Genomic DNA, 13562 nt, shown 5'->3' with positions numbered 1-13562 from the left:
CTGTTTCTTGGTACTTCTCCCTTCTCCAAGTATAAATGAAGTTGGGTTCTCCAATCTGCGTCTTTGTTCGCTTGCTCTTCTTCTGTGTTTTCTACTATCATTATGTCTGCGTCTTCTTCCTCTTCCTTCTTAATTGAATGCGAAAAGAGCGTCTATATATTTATAAACCTTGCAGTTGGATCTACTAGCATAGAAGGAATAAAAGCCACTGCATCCGCGAATCGATTGTCTTTCCTGTATATGTGCCTCCACTTATTTTTTGAATTTGGACTGCTAACTCTGTGACTAGCTTCTTGTATTTCTGTAAAGAAGGCTCATTTGTGCTATATGATCCTTCTATCTGGCGGATTACCAACTGTGATTCACTAGTTATTCTTGCATATTCTAACTTCATTTCAATTGCTAACTGTAACGCGTGCACCACCGCTTCATATTCAGTTTCGTTATTGGTGGACGCGAACTCCAACCTGAATGAGTAAGCCATTCTTGCCCCTGCTGGTGAAATAAAAACTATTCCAATTCCATTGACTTCTCCATTTGATGATCCATCCACCAGTATCTCCCATCTATTTGAATTATGATCTGTCAACAAATCTTTAGGATTCCCATGTTCTTCATCCACATCCATCATTTCTTCAACATGTTCATCTTCTTCCAATAGAAATTCTGCCAAGAAATCTGCGATGACTTACGATTTTGGTGAAGATAATATTTCATACTTGATCTCAAAGTGCCCTACTTGTGCATTCCATCTTTCGATTCTTCCTAATCTTTTTGAATTTTTCATTGCAGACTCAATTGGTACTTTTGTCAATACCTTAATCTTGTGGGCTTGAAAATAAATACGGAGTTTCTGTGTTGCATAGACCAATGCGAGAATTAGCTTTTCAATCTTTGAGTAATTTTTCTCTGCGGCATTGTATGTTTTACTTATGTAGTATATTGGCTTTTCTACTCCTTGATCCAAACACTAGTGGAAAATAGCCGTTTTAAGATAGTCTAGTAGTGTCGTTTCATAGGGTAAAAAGACACTATCAAAGTGTCGTTGAAAGTGCCCTAGATTCAGTGTCTTTTTCTGAAACGACAGTTTCAAGGTGCCCCAAAAGAACGATGCTTTCAGAGTGCCATTATGCATGACACCTGTATGACGTCGTAGATTTGATTTATTTTAATATTAAAAATATATGTCAGGTCTGGCTGGCTGACTGCTGTTATTCAGAATGGGCTGAAACAATTTTGATTCAGATTCAAATTACAGTAAACTGAAACTCAAATTAAATTGAAATTCAAATCACAATTCAAATTCAAATTCAAATTAATTAAAATACTAAAATTCAAATGATAATTCAAATTCAAATTAATTCAAATACTAGAATTCAAATGACAATTCAAATTCAAATTCGATACAAAACCAGGTTCATCTAATACAAAATGACAACTCTATTACATTTAATTATTCATAAATTTAGTCCAAACTAACAAAAAGAGAAAAGGATTCAGCTGCTAATTAACAAGTTCAAGGTTTCTTAAAGAAGGTTTCTTAAAGAGAGGTGATACAAGTCCTAAAAATTTCAACAATTTCAGTCATTATGACCTTGGCACAACCCTTTCCAACATTAACTTATCCAGCAACAACATCGATCTTACCATCAACCATGACATCAGTGACCCTCATGAGACCATCTAGAAGAGAGACGGCATCCATAAGGCATCGAACTACATTCAGAATACGAGTAAAATGTTAGACCTCATTTGCTAGGTTACATGACTAGTTGAAACATAATACACAGAGGTGGTCTAAATGATCCAACATCAAGACAACTACAATAACAACTTTTACATAGTGATTTCATTGCTTACATCAACATGGAGACGAACAAATATACCATAGGCAGTGAAAAACCATAAGCATGATGAGTATGCGAAGACACACACCTCTACAGAACATTGTGATTGAATATCTACAATCCACATTCCTCTAGTTCCTGAAAGCATCAAGAAGTGATTGAATCTCCTTGTACATAATGAAGATAAAAAGACAACCACAAACAAACAAGTATTCAAACGAGCATTATTACCTGAGCATCTCAATCTGAATATTCATCATCTCCACATTCAGCTAGTTCCTGACAGTATAAAGAAGTGAATGAATCTCCATGTGTACATAAAGAAGATAAAAATAATTTAAAACGACTTCCTCAAGCTAACCAAAGAGGAAATTAAGTGCACATTCATTCATGCGACACAAATAGAATTCAGACAACCGAAGGGAAAAACTGTACCATTAAAATGAAACTCACATAACTTAAACCTTGGAAAGAATTCAAAACAGATGGATTTGTCATAAACAAGATTAACTGTCAAAAGTGATTTGAGTCGCCTAATCAAGAAAAGTTCGCCTTTACTAAGGTCTTTTATCAAGCATTCATGGATGTACTTACTATCCTCTAGCATGTCTTGTCAATTCTACAAGTAAAGAAGATTACGATTACGAATAGAACTCAAACTGCATCAACAATAAAAACTGTGACAACTAAATAGCAAACTATTGTCGATTTTTTGCAGCTAATTCAGAGATGTGGTACCCCAAGTGATTCGAGTCGCCTAATGAAGAAAAGTTAGCCTTTACTAAGGTCTTTTATCATGCATTCACGGATGTACTTACTATCCTCTAGCATGTCTTGTCAACTCTACAAGTGTATAATGATGTCTGAGATAAATGGCAAGTAAAGAAGATTACAATTACGAATAGATCTCAAACTGCATCAACAATAAAAATACAAAGCCTCCAATCTATTGGATTAGTCGTGACTGATTCTTTATGGGAAGTGTTTATACTCTTGCTGGTATACATTTGTTTACCTAGAATCAAGACATTGTGGAACATATAATACATGCTGTCAGAAGGTTGATGCAGTGTATTCGTGTCTAGCATTTTTCGTCTTCTCCTAACTTGTGTTTTGTGGATATATAAAAGCTGATGCAATGCATATGGCTTCCAGTGCATTAACGGAGTTACTAAATTTGCAGTGGTAATTGCATGTACAGGTAAAATGCTTATATGGCTAAAAAAATAAACTTGCTGCTATCATAAGATTTTGGTTGACCCCATTGAAAGGAATAAATATTTACTGAGACGAGCAAACTTTACCTGCGCATCTACATCCGAATACTCATCATCTCCCTGCTAGCATCAAGAGGTGAATGAATGTTCAAATCTCTTTTTACATAAAGAAGATTAAGAGAAAAACAAATAAATAAACAAGTCCTAAAACAAAGCAATATTACCTCAGCAATTCCATTCCAAAATTCATCATGTCCAACGGTTTCTGAAATCAATGGAGCATCACTAGAGGTTGCAGTGAAGACATATGGATCTTCAAAAGCATTCATATGGGGGTCTGATCTCATGGGAGATTCCAAAACCAGATTCCAATGCTTTCTTGTCAAATCTGCTGCAGTAAAAAACTTGGCTAGCTTGAGAAGCATGGATGAATGGCTCGTCTTCTTCCTTTGAGCTTCTCATAAAATATTCAAAATTGACAAACCTCAACTTTGTCTCTCGATCCACATATGATCCATGTACTTTATCTTCGACTCGCACCCAATCACAAAAAAAAAACAACTTCTGTGAAAACCCCATAGTCTAGTTCAAGTATCTTTTGCAGAATTCCATAGTACGTAGTATCGTCATCAACAAGGTTAGTATCTCTCGAACTTGCTCTAAAGCTGGTGCAAGCATTCATGGTAACTCCACTGTTTTGTGTTGTCAAATTTTTTTCTGCATCTGCTGTGTAGAAAAGATAGCCATTAAAAGAATACGAATTATACGAAACTGTATAGCAGGTTGGCCCAAGGACAAGCCTATGAAAATCTGTCATGGGAGTGCCTTCAAGTTGGTCTCTTAACCATGCAATGTAGTCCATAGTCTCTATCCTTCCCCTAAGAGTCCGGTTAAGATTGGAAAGATAAATATTGTATTTCCTGTCAAACGACAAAGACAGTGGCAAGTGAAGGTTACTTTTATAGTGCAATGAATTGATTTAAACAAAAACCGACTTATGATTTACTTACGCTTCCCATTCAGTATTTTCATCCGAGTGTCTCAATATCCAAATACGAACTTGATCATACTCTAAGGTGGTTAGCTTATATGTTTTTCCGTATGAATCATGTGGGTATGGACCTTCATAAACTTCACCGGGCATTGATATCTTTCCACGACATCTATAAGACCTTTGCTTCCCCTCATGAACGAACTCCATGCACAGGCGCGCCCCTTCAATGACCTCATACTCTTTTTGAATAGACGCTTCTACATAATTTTTGTTGCGGCCATAAACGTTGTAGGTTCTCATCATCCTTCACATGTAATTAGTAACCAAGTATATGTAAGTATGCTGATTTCGTAAAAGAACAAACTGAAAGGATATTAGTAACTACATGATTGTACCTCTCAAAAGGGTACATCCATCTATATTGAACAGACCCTAATAAATGTGCCTCTTCTGCCAAGTGCACGACAACATGAGTCATACTAACAAAAAAAGCAGGCGGGAAGTATATTTCAAACACACATAATGACTCCACTACACATTCATGCATTAGACGAAGTTCAGCACGATCAATAACCTTAGAACAAAGAACTTTGAAAAATAATATAAGTGTCGAACTGCCTCACGCAGAGGCTTATGTTTTTTGAAACCATGCATTATAAAAATAGGCATCAGACCCTGCATAAGCATATGATAGTCATGGGATTTGAGACCCTTCAGTTGAAACTCTTTCAAACATACTTTCTTTCTCCAGTTCCCGCTGTAACCAATTGGTACTTTCAGTGTGCTAAGAGTTTTGCATATAACTTCCCTTTCAGAATCAGGCAAGCGATAAGGTGCACGGGGGACCACTAATTTTCCATTATTCTCCGTCAACCATAAGTTAGGCTTTAACTTCAGAAGTTTTAAATCATTGCGCGCTGGAACCCCATCCTTTGACTTATCCTTATGGTTCATAAAAGTTCCAAACAAATTCTCTGCAAAGTTCTTTTCCACATGCATGACATCCACATTGTGCCGAATATGTAGAATGAAACTGGAAGAAGGTGACCAACTACATAAAACAAATATAGATATTAGAAATAGTAACTTGAAGTTTCACAGATAAAAGAAGGAAAGTGAAAGACAAAAAAAACTATGTTATTACCATTCCTGCTTGCTTGAGGAGTTTGAGTTTCATTGACAGACTTCTGAAAAGCCGCATGCCACTGATCCTCAGAGCGTGCACTTCCCATTGGTTCACTGTGACCATCCCTTGGAGAATGCTCGCCATCTGATGACAAATGTTGACTCCTAGAACCTGGACTGGCAGAACTGTCTGGACTTGCAGAAGTATTGAGCAGGGGAGTTGGCCAATGACTTGCAGTAGACCTACTACTTGTAGCCCGAGATCGACTGCTACTTCCACTAAGTCTCATCATCGTCATCTAAAATAAAACCAATTAAGATTCAGAATGTAAACTGCAGAAGATAAACAATGCAATGAATCGCCAGAAAACCATCAAAGAAGAACTGAACTGAATAAATATCACCAAACCAAGCTTGTCAAAAAGATCTGATGTTATGACTAGCTAGCTTCCTACACTAATCCACCAATCAACAAGCATTTATATTACATACTTGATCATATATACCTTCCTACCACTATCCTGTTATGCATAAATTCTTCTTCCTTCTAATGGCAAAAATTAGCAACTTGAATAAAAGGACAACATTATGCACAAATATATGAACATTCAACCAAGAAAATAACAAATTCCTTATGCACAAAGAACTACTAAATAATGCTGGGATCAAATACTTCATTCTAAACATCTCATACTTCACACCGTACCGTCATTCAAATAAAATGTGCAAGCAATCTAACCAATGATTATGAACTTTTAAAATTTCTAACTATGCAGCTGATATTTGAGTTGTTTCACACAACGATTAGATATAACCATATTACTCCTCTTACAAAATTTTAAACCTTACTTAGCTAGAATTGACCCTCACATGATGAATCAAATTGAAATCATAATTCACAACTTCATAAATACTAAGCATACAACTTCATAACAGATTTTGCTTTATTAAGAATATCAGAAAAACATATCTAGATGCTAATCTTACAAATTGAATCAGCAAATACACCCTATACATGACACCAATCATACAAAATACAACTAAACCATACAAATCCACGAATTACTGAACATGTTCTTCATACCGAAACAATTAGAAAGTGAATATATCTCAAGCTCTTCCAGAAATCAAGTAAACCCTGTCAATAAAAAAACAAATGATAATTAAAACCTAAAAATAAACAAGAAAAAACAACAAAACATAAAAAGGGATTTTTAAAAAACCCTAAAAATTACAAACCCCAACTCTACCATGAAAAAAATCAAAGAAGAACAAGAAACGAAGAAAAGGGGGTTGTTTTTCAAAACCCTGATTTTGAAATTAGAAACCCTAACTCTACCATGATTAAAATCAAAGAAGAACTGCAAAACCCTAACTTTACCTTTAATGAACGAGTTTTGATGATGAAGGGTTTCAGAGAAATAAGGTTCAATGGTGTTTGATGATGAAGGGTTTCAGAGAAATAGGGTTCAATGGTGTTATTTCTCTGATTTGGGTTTGGGTGAGAGCTGGAGTGAGACTGGACAGAGCGAGAAGGAGTGAAAAGTGAAGTGAGAGATGTGGGAAGGATATAGAAAGGAGGAATTAGAAAAGTATTTTACTCGATACTAACGAGGTGCTCTCCTAACCACACAAAGTGGGGGGGAAATTCGCGCTAAAAAAATCTACCAGTGAAACGATCCCACCCAAGTGTCGTTGCACAAGTCAACAAAGGTCCGGCCAATATGACGACTTGACTTTAGTCAACTCACCAGTATATTGTGTCCTTGTAAAAGTCAATTAAAGTCCAACCATAACGACCACTTGACCTTAGTCAACAACGCGTTACGTGTATAGTGATTTTTGGATACACTTCTGTGTCGTTTCATAATTTCCCAGGTACCTCATTTTCCACTTAAATGTAGCAAGACAATACTTAATGCGTGTGGTGTTGATGCCAAATATATTAATAATTTTTCTCCTAATTCCGCTTTCTGCAAAATAGATCCATGCATTAGGTAGTTCTTTATGTTTTGCAGTGATTTGCCGCATTTTTCTGTCCATTCGAACTTGGTCCCCTTCTTTAGGATGTTGAAGAAGTGCTTGCACTTGTCTGATGAATGCGAAATAAGCCGCCCCAATGAAGCTAACAGTCTATTCAATTTCTATACATCTTTCACAGTCGCGGGTAATAGCATGTCACGAACCACTTGTACCTTTTCTGGGTCGACTTCTATTCCCTCCTTGGATACAATATAACCTAAAAAAATTCCCGATGCAACTCCGAAAATGCTCTTTTCTGGGTTTATCTTGATGTTGAATTGGCGCATCTGCTCAAATATTTCTCTCAAGTTGTCGACATGATCTTCAGCTTTTTTACTCTTCACCAACATATCATCAACATATACCTCCAATGTTGTATGTATCCATTTTGCAAATACTTTTTCTACCATTCTTTGATATGTCGCACCTGCATTTTTCAAGCCGAAAGGCATTTTTGTATAACAATATAATCCTCTGGGTGCGAAAAAAGCAGTATGTTCTTGGTCATCTTCAGCCAAAGGAATTTGATTGTAGCCTTTATATCCGTCCATTAAGGAGAGCCTATCATTTCTTGATGCTGCTTCAACCATTTGTGGTATGTCTGGTAATGGAAAGCTGTCCTTTGGACATGCCTTGTTTAAGTCACTGAAGTCGATGCAAATCCTTATTCCATTCTTCTTCTTTGGCACAACTACCATATTTGCTATCCAATCTGGGTATTTTGCTGGCCTTATTATTCCTGCCTCAAGCATCTTCTGTAGCTCTGCTTCTATTTGAGGATGGTATGTGGTTGCTATCTTTCTTATCCTTTACTTGAATGGTCGTGCGTTCTTGTTGATATCCAATTTGTGGCATGCGACAGAAGGATCTATTCTTGGCATTTCTTCCATAATGCGAAAATGTCTTTGTATTCGCGTAAGATGTTGATCGTTCGCTCTTCTTTTTCTTTTCCCATCTTTGTTCCAATTTTTAATATCTTTGGCTCATCCTCTGATAATTTTTAATATCTTTGTTCCAATTGATAGTTTTTGTCTGTTCAGCTGCGGTAAAGTTCGCTTTTGGATCTCCTAGTGGTGTTGGTTCTTTTATTTTGTGCATCGGTTCGCCCTCTTTTTCTGGAATTTCGCTTGGTATCCCTCTTCCTTCTTGTGCTCTTATAATGTATATTCTTAATTCTTCTTCCTTCCTTAATTCCTTTGCTTTTCTCTACCGATCTTTTCGCTTTCGTGCGCGTCCTTCATAATTTTTTACATCTGTCTGGCCGCAGATCTTCGCACTCTTTGTATCCCCTTTGATTTCTCCTATTCCACTTAGTATTGGGAATCTCACACATTGATGGCCGGAGAATTGATGCTACAACTTTTATCACATGCACCCATGATCGCCCCAATAGCATGTTGTATGTCGAATCTACATCGACCACGCACAATGTTACCTGCGTTTATATTTCTCCCAATAGTATTCACATGATTATTTCACCATTTGGTTTTGTTATCGTTATATTAAAACCATGAATGTTGTATGTAGAACGCGTCATATCCGCATCCTTGTATCCCATACCTTTGAATGCGCGATAGAAAAAAATATCTACCGAACTACCCGTGTCTACCAAGGTTCCGTCTATCGCCCACTCTTGTGATTCTGTCGCTGCTTTATTTTTTACTTTTAGCTCTGCAGTTATTGTAATCACCAAGGGATCTGTTCGTCTTAAGTTTTCTTTCGGGATCTCTTCCGCTGCAAACGTTATCTTCCTCTTTTCCCATTCCTTTAAGGGAGATATTTTATCCACCATCATGATCTTCCTTCCTTCATAATCGCGCTTGTGTATTCTTCCTGTTATTCCTGCGTGGAAATCTGCATCAGAAATATTTATTTTAGTTATTGAAATACATTGTATACTTCTGCCTCCTCTTTTCTTTCTGATTATCCTTATTTCCTCCTTAGATGCTTGTCGTTCCATCTTTGTTTTCTTGTTATCAAATTAAAGAAAATTTGTCCCCTAAAGAACTGAAAACTTGAACAATGAAGATTATTTTTCTGAGATTGAAACTTTTGGTGAAATTTTTTAGATCTAAACTTCAAAAACTTTCAAAGATTCACTAACAGGGTATATCATTCCGAACTGTTTCCTAGCGCCAAAATGTAGTTGTGAGGAATCTCACAACCACACCCTTGATAAAATGTATAGAACAATCTAAGTAATCTCCATAAGAATCTCAAGAACATTCATTAAGATCTTCAAATTGGATACAAAGAGATGAAGAAACCTTAACTTGCTCTCCAAATAATCTTTCTCTCTCCTAAATATCTTGTCTCAGCTCTCAAAAAGATCTCTCTCAATACAAGGTCGCTCGGCTCCTTATATAGGAGTTTACATAGTGGATGACAGCTAATAAATCCCCTAATTTCGGATCTGACATGCGTCAAACTCACGCGGACTTTATCATTGACACACGACTTCTTTATTATTGCACAATTCTTCACATTTTACTCGTGATTAAGTTGATGTCATCTGATACGTCATTCTGGATAAGCTTTACGCGGTTGTCTTTGCTCTGTCTTGATGATCATTATTTCGCATGCTTACTGGGTGTGCGGTATTTTGTATCCACAGAAAAAGAAGTAAGTTTTTAGGTTTATATTCTTCACTTTTTTTATTTGCCTTTGATTTTTTTGATATCTCTGATCTCCTAGTTTTTTCTTTATCTTTCTTCGGTGATGATTCCGTGAAGATGAATTGTGATATGATAAGATGTGCCAAACACATAAAATCCAATATGTGTAGTTTGTATGTCGTGTGATTGAACTCCCTGCAGTTGGAACTACCTAGTAGTAGCAAAAGTTGTGTGCCAAAAGGACCCTTAACGTAGTACAGTGACCATCTTCCATATTTTTTTTTTTTTTTATTTATTTTTTTTGAAAACAGAACTTCATTTATCTAAATATTAGTATATAACATCATGTCAACAACAATGGAAAGGCAGTGGAACAAGGTGTTGTTTGAAACGGACTCGGAAAATCTCATGAGATTCATAAAGATCCCAGCAGAAACACCTTGGTATACTGCAGAAATGATCGCCGAAATAAAATAACATATGCGCCAAATCCCCTATTGCGATATCCAATACTCATATCGGGAAGGAAACCAAGCGGCATATGGTCTAGCAAACTTCGCGGCTGACGTAAGCCAAGCAGGAAACTTATCGACTACGATATGGGACCATGCAATCCCACCTTGCATCAATCAAATCATTTTAAACGACTCTAGGGGGATTCAATTTCTCCGTGTAATAACGATTTAAGTCTTTTATTCAATGTATGCTTCAAAAAAACAACAACATCATCCGTTAAAGACTTTAGCTATTTCTGCGGGGATGTCACACAAGATATCAAATGAAGCTCTTTTTGTGCTTGCCCTATTAGCTATCTTATGGGCTACATTGTTACCTGATTGACTCACATAACAAATAGAAGTTCCTATAATACTAGATAGTAGATGCTTTAAATATTTCATTTACAATTCACTAATTCATCCAAAATAAATGAGGGATAGCATCACTAATAGAGTTTATTACATTTAGATAGTCTGATTCCAGAAGTATATCTTCATCTTCCATAGACTTGGCCCAGATTAGTGCTTCTTTAATGGCCAAGCATTCCGCCCGTTCAGGGTCTAGTGCTCCATTGAAGTTACTGCCTCTTATGAATTTAGTTTCCTCTGGGCCCAGATTAGTGCTTTTTTACAAACCCACCATAAGTTTATGGATTTAGTATTTCCTCTTAAACATTATTAACCTTGTACTCAAATTTTTTTTCTGAAGCAACATTGGAAATACTAAACATTATTAACCTTGTACTCAAATTTTTTTTTGAAGCAACCTTGAACTCAAATAAATCTCAATAAATACATATAAATATAGACCAAGAAATCAATTAAAAGTAAATGTTGTGGATCTAGCAAATAACACAAGCATTTGGATTTTCTTCAACACAGTAACGTGTAGTCATATGAGGATTATAGTCTCCATAAGCATAAGCAAAATCAACTATTTGATCATTATATTCTGGCTCTTCTTTCTTGTTTTCTGGTACTTTTGCTGGCCCAACAAAGTCTATTCTTGCATGACAATGTCTTCTTAGTTTGCGTACGACATCTACTGCATCAACATCTCCAATTACTGTTATTTTCTTTCCATTAGTATCCATAGATACTGAACAAACCCCTGGAAGACCAGAAACTGATTTCATGGCTTTTTGTTTGCATCTGTTGTCGGGTAATTCGAGTTCCACTATAATTTTCTGTGGTAAAAACATAAAAAAAGAAAAATGTTAAAACTTAATTAGCAATTCGATTAACAAAGTTAAGGTAAGTAAAGAACAACAAAAATTCGAAACCCATTCAATGAAATCAAATAAGCAAGTGGAATACCCTCGTACCTGCATAACTGTACTTGTCTTAATATCGATTAATTCAAAATACACTACTACTTGAATTTAGTATTACTAATGAAGTTTAAGGGAGCAATTTGAAGGTGAAGGAGGTAGGGTTGACTGATGCCAAATAAGACGGAGAGTGGAGTTTATATACGTACAGCGTTGTAAAGTGCCCCTCGTGAAGTTTGATTTAAGCTTTTAAAATGTTTCGAAGAAGGAACCTGCATAGTGGACAGCACTACACAAACCACTTGGAGTTTAACGCGAAGTTCATTTAAACAAAAGAGTTTAAGGACACATTACTCGCACGTTTTTCCTTATATTTATGCTGTTGCACTTGCACTTTGGAGATGCTAAAGTTGCGTGCCACGCGGGAAAAAAAAAAACATATGTTCAAAGATACCGATTTATTCGTACTTTGAAGTGAATGCCTTGTCCAAATTTTCCAACAATTTATACATAAACTTTTGATTCAAATTCAAAAGTTTCTTTAGGAATCAGAGTTGATATTTTCCCTCGAAACATCCTAATTACCAAAGTTGAATAACCGAACAAAGATTATTATAGCTTTAACAAAATGAATTTGAGAGGAGATGCCGATTGGCACTTTTTGTAGCAATTAATATGTCTGTTAGAATACCTCACGTCTACCACTTTTAGTTTTAATGGTTAAATTTTATTTTGGTTTTCGACGGTTAATTTTCAAAGTACTGGATGATGGAGTTTTATGTTTCAAAATGTGTTCAAATTTTGTGGGTATGCAAAACTTTGTAAAACGAGCATATCGATAAAATGTTAGTTCCAAAAACATCACTGTTTAACTTTTACTAGAAAACATGTCTCCCAAAGTGTGAAATAGTGTGAAAATAATAGTGTAATTAAGGGGATACATCATCGTGTAGTAGGTTCAATCATGTATAGGAGTAAACATATAAAAAATGGGCACTTTTGTCTTTCCTATTTTGGGTCTTTTTAGACCCTGTATATAGCTCTTAGAACACTAGTAGTGTTGAAGCAAGACTATTGTCCGTAAACTCTTCTCGTTGTTATTAATTTGTTGCTTGCTTTTGTTACAAATGGAATGGACTTGCCTATGTAGGCTTACATTTACCAACGATAAAGCACTCTAGTCTCTAGGTTTACCAACTATCACGACTAGATCCCACTGCTGCCCAAGATATCCACTAGTGGAAGGCGTAATCCTTGTACTGTCAAGACCTCCTTACGTATACGTACCTATCAATTCTGACTTAAGTACCTATTTTGAGGCTTAACTAATCAGTTTTCTTTTCAGGGGGTTACTCTAGATTTTTCTTACGACAGGGTATTACCAGACTTCGCTAATTTTTTCTACTAGTGCAAACTGACAGTCCAACCCTAGCTTTAATTAGAGTACTCTAACTTGAGACATTATAAAACTTAGCTAGATAATTTTACATGTCGAGTCGAAATGGTCGATACCTCATACCTTGATTCAGGTCAGGTCAGGGGGGCCAGTTCGAAGCAAATACATACAAATAGCATCGTATCAACTCAGTACCTTTTTTCGAAGAAGAAGGTTATATTAAGGAAAAGGTTGGACGAGCCAACAGGGAAAAAAAAAAAAAAACAGAAAGCAGATCTCAACAACCTGAGACTGCAAAATGTAAGAAGCTACAGGCCCCAAAACTTCGCCAATTGACACCTTTCAAACTGAAACTACAGACTGCAGACGGATGCGACCTTGCTACAGCTGGGACAATGGGAGCTTGTCCAGACTTGGGACACGACGTGGCACAATCTAAGCGGTGGAGAGGGGAATGACTCTAGCATCGAGATTGGTAATGGGGTGAAGAGAGGAAAGATCAAAGGCCTGGATTCGTTGTCCCAGGATTGGCCCATGTTAGTTGTCCTAGTTCTAGAGTTTTCCAGACGAATGCCAAC

General features: G+C 36.4%; 1 protein-coding gene and 1 long non-coding RNA gene across 6 annotated transcripts; both read right to left on the bottom strand.

The window, feature by feature from the left end:
- Nucleotides 1-1333: 1333 nt before the first annotated feature.
- Nucleotides 1334-6753, bottom strand: LOC113274651. Of its 5 annotated transcripts, XR_003323137.1 has the most exons (11): nucleotides 6565-6753; nucleotides 6268-6321; nucleotides 5203-5482; nucleotides 4797-5109; nucleotides 4454-4508; nucleotides 4075-4362; nucleotides 3289-3984; nucleotides 3152-3184; nucleotides 2079-2126; nucleotides 1936-1985; nucleotides 1334-1716 (listed from the first exon to the last, which is right to left on the bottom strand). It is a non-coding gene; the product is annotated as an uncharacterized LOC113274651 (long non-coding RNA). The 5 variants fall into 5 exon arrangements; XR_003323138.1 differs by having other exon boundaries at nucleotides 1861-1985; nucleotides 4454-5109; XR_003323135.1 differs by having other exon boundaries at nucleotides 4454-5109.
- A 4406-nt stretch (nucleotides 6754-11159) lies between these two features.
- On the bottom strand, nucleotides 11160-11648 carry LOC113271882 (heavy metal-associated isoprenylated plant protein 39-like). Its single transcript, XM_026521806.1, has 2 exons — nucleotides 11643-11648; nucleotides 11160-11504 (listed from the first exon to the last, which is right to left on the bottom strand). Exons 1-2 carry the CDS (start codon nucleotides 11646-11648, stop codon nucleotides 11160-11162), a joined length of 351 nt encoding a protein of 116 aa, XP_026377591.1.
- Between the last annotated feature and the right edge of the window lie 1914 nt (nucleotides 11649-13562).

Source organism: Papaver somniferum, chromosome 4 (assembly GCF_003573695.1).
Source record: "Papaver somniferum cultivar HN1 chromosome 4, ASM357369v1, whole genome shotgun sequence".
NCBI lineage: Eukaryota > Viridiplantae > Streptophyta > Magnoliopsida > Ranunculales > Papaveraceae > Papaver > Papaver somniferum.
This window is presented reverse-complemented; position numbering and strand designations above follow the sequence as displayed.